Genomic DNA, 10,936 nt, shown 5'->3' with positions numbered 1-10,936 from the left:
TTTCTGCAAAAAAATGATTTTATGTGGAAAAACAGTATCTGATTATCATATCATTATCACTACATTATCATGTCGTTATCATAATACTGCAGAAAATAAAAAAAAATCTATGAAAAATAATGTTTGATTATCATACTGCTATCATAACATTATCATGACGTACTTTGTCATAATACTATATTATCATAACATTATCATGACGTATTTTATCATAATCGTATATTATCATAACATTATCATGACCTACTTTATAATAATAGTATATTATCATAACATTATCATAACGTATTTTATCATAACATTTTATTATATCTTATCATATTCTTATCAAACGGTATCATATTGTTATCATCAAATTTATCATACTGTTATCATAACATTATTTATCTTTTATCATAACTATAGCATACTATTATCATAATATTATCATGACGTACTTTTATCATAACTATATTGTAATTTTTTTATCATAAACTTATCATAACATTATCACAATATACTTTATCATAACAGTATCAAAAAATATTATCATAACATTATCATGACGTACTTTATCATAACTATATCATAATTTTATCATACTATTATCATACTATTATCATATTATTATCATAACCGTATAATAATATGATATTGATATGATAACGTTAATGATATAGATATGCTAACGTTAGTGATATCGAAATGATAATCATGCACTTTTCTTGATAAAAAATCGTTTTTCGCTGCAGTGTTATGATAATGATATGATAACGTCATAGTGATAATGATATGATAATCAGACGCTGTTTTCTGCAAAAAAATCGTTTTTTCTGCAGAAAATCGTTTTTTCTGCAGAAAATCGTTTTTTTTTCATCATAAAATCATTTTTAATGCATATTTTCAGATCTTAAACTGAACAAATTCAAGAATAATTTTTTAAGATCTGAGAGTTAAAATAATCGTAATAATCACCACGAATTAAGAAAAAAATTGCTAAAATGTGGAAGAACGGCGAATCGACAGCGGAGTGAAGACGAAACGAATGCGGAGCAACGGCGGAATAATAACAGATCGTTGAAGGAACAGCGGCGGTGTGATAAAGAAGAAAAAATAAATGAAGAAAGAAAATGGAGAAGAAGAAGAAGAAAAAAAAAAAAAGAGAAAAAGAAAGTGAGAGAAGAAAATCTGGAAAAAAAAGAGAGTAATATTAAAATGCTTAGTAAAAAGTAATAAAAAGTAAATATTCTTATAATAAAAAAAAACTTTAGAGTAAAAAAATAAAAGCACTAAAAGGGTGAGATCTCTATTTTTTTCTTGTTAAAGTTATTTTAGAAAATAGAGTATATTCCCTAATTTTCTCTTTTTTTTATAAAACAAATGAGTTTGGTCATGAAAAATATAAACTGTATTTAGCTGGAAAAATGAAAAGGAGATTTAAAGAGAAGCAAATTGAGATTGCAAAAATGGCTCCTTGCGATGGAGGAAGCAGCAAAAAAATTACACCGATCTTATTACTCTTGTTTTCTCTACTGTCAATGCCTTCAATTTCTGTTGCTTACAGACCTGGAGACATCGTTCCCATGAGTAAAATGGGTCAATACCACTCGGTAACTCCAATTCTTTAACAATCAGTCGTTTTTACTTGCATAAATTTGTGTTACTAGCCAACAATTTTGCATATTTATGTTTAATTTTACAGTCGAGAACTCTTTGGCAAGATATCATCGGTAAACATTGCCCTATTTTTGCAGTTAATCGCGAGGTAATTTCGTTTTTCTAATTTAATTTGTTTTCTTTTTTTCTATTTTTAAAGTTAATTTTGTTTTGATTTTTGATGTGTAGGTTTTGATTCCTATACAAAAGCCAACTGGCTTCACTGGTGCTGATCCATACAAAATGTAAGTTTTTTTAAATTTTTTTGTGATTAGGTTTCTTTTAGTGTTTATTAGTTTAAAATTTGAAATGGTTTATTTATTGAAGAAGAGAAGAAAGGAATTTGTTATTGTTATTTGGTAATTTGTAGAGGAACTCTTGTTTAGTAGTGAATCTATTTACTTGCAGATCGCTTCAAGTTGGAAGAGAAAAGTTTTTAGTTCCGTGGCTTTTTCTGTTAAATCGGAAAAGCTCTGAGGTTCCGATGATTGATATGCATTTGGTAAGGATTTGCATTTTCATATATAGCGTGTTTGGAAATGCAAGAAGTTCTCTTAACTGAATTGTATATGCTCATCTATCATAGTATCATGTTTGGAATGGTCATAGACTCACAGTTGCTACAATCCAATTGTTTGAACTAATTAAAAAAATGATGGAATATTATTGTGCCAAAAATAATATGATTTTGATTTTGGCAAAAACTTTAAACAAGGCCATTCTACAATTAATTCTTTACCAGTTTTATCGTGATTTTCTAGGGTCTCTAGAAAATATTTGTTTAGTGCTTTTTCGGGATGTAAGTATGCTATAAAATATGTTTATTATTGATTGTATTTGTTGGTTTTTATGCGATGCAGCGGTACTCAGTAGGTGATCTACATGGAGTCACAGCCAAAATTGTTGATATGCCTCACCACTGTATGTGATGTTATTTTCTTTACAGTATCCTTCTAAAAGGCTCTCTAGTAATAAAAGTTCATTTATTTTTATTGATTATCTTTCCTTTGTGTGAAGTGTGTCTCTTTTCATTTTGTTTATCTACATTCTGCCTTCTCTCTTTACTCTTATACTTGTAAAATTTCTATTTGTCGTTTTAGAGAGTATATGAATTTACTTTATGTATGATGTACCATCTATGAACTTTGCAATTGCTTCACTTTCATTGTGTTATTGTACTATTTTCAATTCCACTAAGGCATCTTGAAATCAAATCCCATTCATCTATTTTTTTCATAAATATTATGTATATAGGAACTCCATTATTGTGCTAAGAAGTTTTGGTATGTAAAAGCAATTCTGTTAGAAGTTAATGTCTTAATTAGCTAGGATATATCATACTTGGTGTGCTCCAGAAATACTCAGTTTGCACTTCTTTTGTTCAGAATACATAGATTCTTCATTATTTACTAGAAGATTCCACATGGATGATAAGTTTGCTGGCATCAATTATAGAAGCAAAAGCTTTGTTAGCCCATACCAAGTGGATTGACACATAAAGGAATTTCGGTCTTAGCAATGGGAAATTATATGATTCTCACTCTCACAACTATAGCTTGTAGGTTCGACTAACTGCATCTTCTCCTTATCCTTCGACCTGTTACTCCTGCTGTCGTTTAGTGTTACTGACCAACCAAGATGGAAGGGAAAGGCTTAGAGTGGCAATCATTAGATCAAAAGATTCACTGTTTAATGTATATATTGTCAATGCTTCTTTATGTTGTTGATGCCGGGTTAGGGACAAGCAGTGGTGGTTGAAGCATGGCTCTAGCTGTTTAGCCGCAAGCTTGGCTACAGCATTGTTGCAAACAAGTCCTCTTTTTTTTACACTGTTGCAATTAGTTGTCCAAAATTTCCCCCTATACTGTTTGCTATTAAGTGCTTAGGTTTACTTTTTGATGATCACAAGTTTAAAATTTACCTAAAAGCTAAATTGCCCAAAGAAGGGAAAATATGTCCTATTGTTATTACCTTGATCTGATTCCGCCTTTCTTTGTTAGCCTGGGAATTTTTCAATTGAATCACCTTCTGAAAATGGGAAAGGTCCTTCCTTCATTCCGTATTTGAAGTACATTATTGTGCATTCTTTCATTATTAAATATTGAGCTGCTATTAGCATGTGACGTTTTTTTATTACTTGTGATTCTGAAGGGTTTGTTCACATATGGTGTGCTTGACTTGGACAGATGTAGAAATCCATCCGAATATTCGTAAACAATTCTGGGACCCTCAACATTGGCCTAAACATGTTCTTGTAAGATACACATGGTTAGTATCATTACTCTGGTGAAGAATTGACTTAATTATTTCACTTTGATCCATAATTTTGAATATACTGGTTTAATTAGCAGTGCTTCTGTCATTGGTCTTAAAGTCGTGAAGTAAAAGAACTATTTCATTTTCTTTCTGTACCACTTCTGCTTTCTATAGTAAATTTCACGTGGCATTTCTACATGTACAACTGAATAACGTAACCCTTGCAATTATGGATCGTATCCATAGCTGTGTATCTTCTTATAGGTGGAAACTGAATTTATATTTATGGGTAAAACTTAGCTGAAAGTGGGTAAAACTTACTAGATACGAAATTTCTAATATAGCAGACTTAAGTTAATCTCCATTTAGGATTATATCCCATCGACCTGCTAGTTCTTAGTCTAACTGTCCTGTCTCTGAGAACTCTAGTCGTGTCAAAATCACTGATAGGTAGATTTCGATTTTCCTATTTAATTCTTTTCTTTTTGCAATGATCTGTTATCTCGGAAAAAATGAATCCAGTTCTTCATTACCAACCAGGTCTAATGTCTCGCAGTCCAGCATGGCTCTTTTTAATTTTTTTTGTTAAAGTGAATAGGAAAACTTTTTCCTATATGAAGCGCAGTGCGCAAAGCATAAAACACTTATTTTAATTCTTCATATCATGTTAACTGCCTTAATTTGTAACTAACTATTTTTGAAAAAGAAAACTATTGTTGAAAAAAAAAAACTAATGTTGACTCTTTGTTCTGCTACATGACAGGGAGGAACAATCAGAGATAGATGTGACTTCTGGATTCTATGTCTTGTTTGGATCAGGTAATAATATTTCTGTTCAAAAAGAAGCCAGTAGCATCTTTGTAACAGTATAAGTGTTATTTACACAATTTGTACATGGCAACAGGGTTGATGCTGTCGTTTATTCTCTCTATCTACATCTTGCAGTCATCAAGGGACAAATTAGCAAGGTAAATTTTTGTCGTTATGCAAAGCCGAACCTCTTTAGTTTTGTGATGCTTTTGAGGCTAAATACTGAAATTTATCAAATCCGAGCTTCTCAAAAGCTTAGCTCAGTTAATATGCTGATTTATTGCTTTTTGCCTTCCCTGCATCATCCTGATTTCCTGTTTGTTCCTTCAAGGTTTGTGAGGGAGACTGTTGCAGAAAGCAATGTTCCTGTCGGAGGAGTGGCAAAAGTTGAATGAGGAACCTCCAAAAAGTTTCAATACGATGCGTGCACACACTTCAGGTTCTAGTTCTACACTTACAGGGTTTCATTAATTCAACCGTTATCCCTTGAGATCTGAATATTTATACAGAAAATTCAAGTCCAATGGGTTTACGGAAACTTACCGAGAATTTGAGAAAAGAAAACTTAGGCTATTAACAGAGCAGTTGGTAACTGTAAAAGAGTATATGTTGGGTATGTGGCCTGTGGATGTATTTGTGTTAGGCTGTTAGCTATAAAATTGAAACCTTAACACTATTTTCTAGTCTGGTATCAGTTTATCGCTTTCATCTCACAAAATATTTAGTCATAACATTTTATTGTTATAACTATGAAGAATCTAAACCAATAGATAATGCCATTTTTCCCTGAAATTTTTGATAATCATTCACTGTTAGTTTATCTATCAGCTCTGTACTGTTGTCCTATAGAACAATCTTTGTTCTGTTATCATTAATTGTTTTTCGCATTAAAAGATTCTAAGGCTCTTGCATTTGATTTCATATCGATGAAAATAATAAAAGACTAGGTTTGTTTATTTTTAATTAAAAGAAAACAGTTTATGGTGCAATCAATTTATTTTCCCAGACTGAATATTTTGAGTTCCAACCAAAATTCATGGTGGGTGTCAACAGGGTCCAATCTTGCTAGATCAACAGGGACTTATTTGTTGATTTTTGTTCAGCCTATTGATAGCCAAGCCAAAATTGTTTAATTTATTTGTGTTGCATTTAGGGATTAGATTTTGAGAAATGATCCTGGAACTGGAAATTTATATCATTTCTTCTGGAATGCAATTATTTTTACTGTTTCAATGGAGTGGGGAAGGTGGCTTTCATATTTTGGGGAGCAAGACAAGAATAAATCTTAATCATAACAAGATGTGCCGGTAGTTGAAAAATTCTTATTATCTGAGATTAGGCGGCAATTGAAAGAGCTGCTCGAAAAGGAAAAAACGCTTTATTCGCAGACCGCCCGTAGATTCTTGCAAAAAGAAATGGCGTGTTTGAACAAAAATAATACACTGTTTCATTGAATTATTTTAAGAAATTGCTGATGTACAATTTTGCCAGTAATTACTGACAAAAACATGTTGGTAACTTTACATATTTTATACTCCCTCCGGTCCATAATATTTGTTGCATTTGAGAAATGTTTTGTTCTATAATATGTGCCACTTTAGCATATCAAGAAAGCATCAATTGTTTTTTCAGATTTGCCCCCAATTTTTTTTTTAAAGGAATACAACAGCACAAATAAAATATAGTAGTCATAAATGTAACAAGTTTCAGGATAGAGATAATTTTGTAAATATGTCTAAATTAAGACATTAATTACTTTCTTAGTTCTTGTGTTATAATCAAATGCGACAAATACTATGGACCGGAAAGGAGTAGTTAATTACTGATGGAGATGTTGCTGAGAACTCTAACAAAGTATAAATACGAAAGCCATATAACAATAAGTAAATATATGGGCTTTAAAATACTCTAATCTAATAATAAAATATGAAACAATACAAAATACAAACAAAAAATAATAATCAAAAAAAAAAATTAAGAACGAGATCCCGCTAAGGTGGCCCAAAGAAAAACAAAGTCCCGTTGGAGAAAAAATACTTATGCTTCATTACAAAGAATTGGGAGGTTTAGTAAGCTAGCAATGCATAACAAAACTAAATGCCCTTGCCAATCTAATATTGATAAATCACTGAAGCTCCATGATAGATTTATGTCGTAAGGATCTTCTGAAATCTACAAACAACGGTCAGAAAAAACGCCATAGAGGGATTTTTTGACCTCCGTTTCGAGCTCAACTTAGTATCTTAAAGGAAAGAAAGAGAAGAGAAATAAGTAATATGATTTAAATAGCGATTTGCCCCTTTAACTTGTAAGCAATAAGCAATTAACACAGAAATTAACCTTGTTGGCAAATCAGTACACGAACTTGGTGATTATGGGCAATTAGCCCATTTTGGCAAATTAACTTACAAGTTAAGGGGGCAAATTGCCAATTGAAGGAACTATTAACTTACAAATTGAGGGGGCAAATTGTCAAAATGGAGTAAATTGCCTATAATCACCAAGTTTATGTACTGATTTGCACACAAAGTTAATTTATATGTTAATTGCCCATTGCTTACAAGTTAAGGGGGCATATTGCCACTTAAGTCTAACTAATATTATGGAATCAAAAAGAGATATCTTAGGGTTTTATCATTTTGGTGATTAACATAGGTCTTTGGTGGTCCTCTCTTGCCCTGTCAAGTAAGTAATGTCAAATGTGTGAATTTTCATGTATTATGGTAATATAGGTACGGATATTGGAGAGTAAATCCTGATGTCATAGCAAAGATACGAGATACATATAGATAATATACCTCGATAGCTGTATCTCGTTAATATAGGTACCAACGTCGGAGAATAAGTCTTGTTGTCATAGCAGAGATACGAGACACATATAGATAATACCTCGGTATCTGTATCTCGGTAATATAGGCACGATCGTTGGAGATAAGTCCTACTGTTATAGCAGGGATACGAGACAAGGGTAGAAAATATCTCAATTTATCATTCTTATCGGCGTTGGATTTTCTGGGCCGGGCTCTGCAATCCGAGCTTTGTAATTCGGGCTCTATGGGTAGGAATAACTGTCTGGGCTTGTGAGCTAGGTTTAGTCTTTGTTGGACTTGGTGACATTTTAGGTTTTTGAAGTTTCTTCAGTATCGCTTATCCAACATGAGTCTAAATCAATCAACTGAATAATTACAGGTATTTTTCTGGAGAATCGAGTGCCATCCGCGTCCGGTCGTACTCATAACCGCATCAGGTCTCTAAGGTGAACAACTTCTAGCCAATGGAACAATGGAGGCAAGGGAAGTCGGCTTTTGATTTGATTCGAGAAATGCAAAAGTTGAATTTATCATAACAGGATAAGTGGATGAGAAGTATCAAACCTATATACTACTGCTGTGGAATGAAAATATGTGTTTTCTCACAATAAAACATTAATAAATTAAAGAAAGAAAAATAAAACATGAATTATTAAATCAAGAATTTATTTATGCTCCTAAACTTTAAGCTTTTGATCGATTACACACTCAAATTTAAATGATAATTATTTTAATACCTAAAGTAAATAATTACTTTCATTTAAACACATTTATCCTAGTCAGCAAAGAGAGTGTGAGTACGTTCATGCTAAGAGTGATTTCCTCATATCTGCCAGAAAATAATTCAATTAGACCCTCTAAATTGTATCAACGAACTAAATCAATTTAATTTTATTTGTTAAACTAATTTAAAACTCTTATTTAAAAAATAACTAAATTTATTTAAAAAAAAATACAGTTCTAAGAGTTTAATTATTATAAAATAATCCCATTTTAAAAGAAAAATTCAATTACATATTTCAAATTATTAAGTTAATACAAATAGTAATTGATGAAAAACTCACCATGGGTTGACTCTCAATTGGTCACAAGTGTGGACAGTAAGTATGGGACTTAAAAGAACCAAGGTTCGAATCCCATTTCCCACAAATGGGACTTATTGGAAGCATTTGTGAATGAGTTGTTAAGGCCCATATTAAGTGGGAGGTCCGGGCGGTGGGATGCCGAGGCTAGCCTTTCCGGGGGTTTACTCAGGTGGTCGGGCTCCGCCCTAAAGGGTGGTCGGGCTCCGCCGGGAGTTCCCTCGTCACCAAAAAAAAAACAAAAATTATGAAAACGTAGGAACTTAAAGAAAATAGAGAAAACCACAAAAATATTCATATTAAAATAGGAAATAACAAAAATACACACCAACCTAATAATTTACATTGATACCAAAAAAAGGTAAAAGTTTACATATTCTAACCAAACCACTAAATAGAAGACATGTGTCACACTCAAAGCCAAAAGAAAGGGTCAAAAACGTGTGATTTTTGGTCAAAAACGCGTCTGACGCACGTCAGAAATGCGTATGACGCGCGTCAGAAACGCGTTTGACACGCGCGGCTGTCACGTGTTAGCATGTCAATTTAATATCAACATGTATCATATATGTATCCGTTATGTATCTGGAATGTATCACAGCTACATTTTCTCATATTTCTAAAAACAAAAACAAATATATATATATACACACACACATATTATTTATATGTATTACTTATGTGGATCTGAGGTATATTTATAATATATTTTAAATTAAAAAAATATATATTCGACATATATATTCATACAAAATTGAATATATATATGTATTAGTAGAGCATATACGATTTATCTACAATATATTAATGGTGGATATACGATGTATCATTGATGTATCCGACATATATATTCATACAAAATTAAACCAATAACTATTCATGTCTTCATTAAATTTAGAGTTGATGTCATAAAAATTCATCAATTTTATACTTTTTTTTCAATTTAATCTCGCCTTTAAAAACCCATAAATTACATTACAAAAAAGTATATATATTATATTTATTGCTTCTAATATGTATTCGATATACGTATTTAAAAAGCATGTCTTCCTATTAAATATTTGAAAGTTTGCTCCGTCCTTTTTTTCCCATGTTGCACGAGCTTTTGCTTTTAGCTCAATTTATTGTTTATATTTATAGTGTATTTATGATGTATCGTCCATGTATTTACAGTGTATTGCAAGATATAGATGATACATCGATAATATATTAAAATTTTATTATTAAATTTTCTCCTCTATATCTATAATGTATCGATGGTGTATTTATGATGTATCAGTGATGTATTACGATGTACAGATATTGTATCGATCATTTTAAAATTTATTTCGTTAAAATAATTCAAAAAAATTAAACATGTATCATCTATGTATCTGCTATGTATCAGAAATGTATCATCTATATATCACTAATACACACATGTATCGATCATTTTGAAATGTATTTTGTTGAAATTTAATCATTCTGAGTTGGATATGGATTCTAAAAATTGTAATTAATGGTGTATCTACGAAATTCAGTTTAGATGTCTCAAAAACAGTTTAGATACGTCTTAAAACAACAGTAGCCAACATGAAATATATTAAAAATTCAAAATATAGCAGTCAATTTACAATTTTTATTTTGCTGAAAATCATATTTTAAAAATTGTTCAATTACATCTCAAAAACATATTACATACATCTCAAATACATTTCTGATACATCTCTAAAACAGTTAAAGATAAATTTCAAAAACCTAGATACAGAAATAAGCAGTCTCACTCATCAATTCCAAGTCGATGATCATCATAGTAATATAAATCACTCAAAAATCATTTCTTAATCTCCTTTTTCAGAACCACTAATATTTATGACGTATCGGAGATGTATCGATAATACATCGGGGAATTGCGAACACTATTGTTAAATGGGTTTCTGTTGATAAGAACATGTATCTATGTTGTATTAGAAGTGTATTTAGAATGGATTGACGATTAATCTACAATAATATAAATAACGTAGATACAATGTATCGTTGATGTATCCAATTTGTAGATACATAATAAAATGAACCAATATTATATAATGTTTTTTTATTAATCATCCCGAGTTGGAGAGTGATTCTAGAAATTATAATCAATGGTGTATTTACGAAATTCATTTCGTTGAGATAATAAAAAAAATAAGAATATGAATCTAGAATGTATTTATGATGTATCAACGATTTGTGTACAATATATCGGAGGTGTATACGATGTATTATGAATGTATCCAATATTTATACACATAATATATACATAATAAATTGAACCAATAACTATATAATCATTCACTAAATTTATCACCAATTGAAGTTAATCTT

General features: G+C 31.0%; 1 protein-coding gene across 1 annotated transcript; it reads left to right on the top strand.

Annotated features, from left to right (window-relative positions):
• Positions 1 to 1,388: 1,388 nt before the first annotated feature.
• LOC126665877 (uncharacterized) lies at positions 1,389 to 5,503 on the top strand. The gene is made up of 9 exons (XM_050358813.2): positions 1,389 to 1,589; positions 1,682 to 1,744; positions 1,825 to 1,880; positions 2,044 to 2,137; positions 2,496 to 2,556; positions 3,822 to 3,903; positions 4,655 to 4,710; positions 4,796 to 4,859; positions 5,033 to 5,503. The coding sequence occupies exons 1-9, from the start codon at positions 1,404 to 1,406 to the stop codon at positions 5,094 to 5,096; spliced, it is 726 nt and encodes a 241-aa protein (XP_050214770.1). The 5' UTR covers positions 1,389 to 1,403; the 3' UTR covers positions 5,097 to 5,503.
• The last annotated feature ends 5,433 nt before the right edge of the window (positions 5,504 to 10,936 follow it).

The sequence above is a fragment of the Mercurialis annua genome, linkage group LG1-X, assembly GCF_937616625.2.
Source record: "Mercurialis annua linkage group LG1-X, ddMerAnnu1.2, whole genome shotgun sequence".
NCBI classification, from domain to species: Eukaryota; Viridiplantae; Streptophyta; class Magnoliopsida; order Malpighiales; family Euphorbiaceae; genus Mercurialis; species Mercurialis annua.
Note: the sequence above shows the minus strand (reverse complement) of the source record. Positions and strands in the feature narration are given on the sequence as shown.

Bases quoted from the DNA above. Each gene is read 5' to 3' on its own strand.
- LOC126665877 (XM_050358813.2), top strand. From the start codon at position 1,404: ATGAAAAGGAGATTTAAAGAGAAGCAAATTGAGATTGCAAAAATGGCT. The intron at 2,138-2,495 runs GTAAGGATTTGC...TATGCGATGCAG, and splicing joins CGATGATTGATATGCATTTG to CGGTACTCAGTAGGTGATCT. The intron at 2,557-3,821 runs GTATGTGATGTT...TGACTTGGACAG, and splicing joins TGTTGATATGCCTCACCACT to ATGTAGAAATCCATCCGAAT.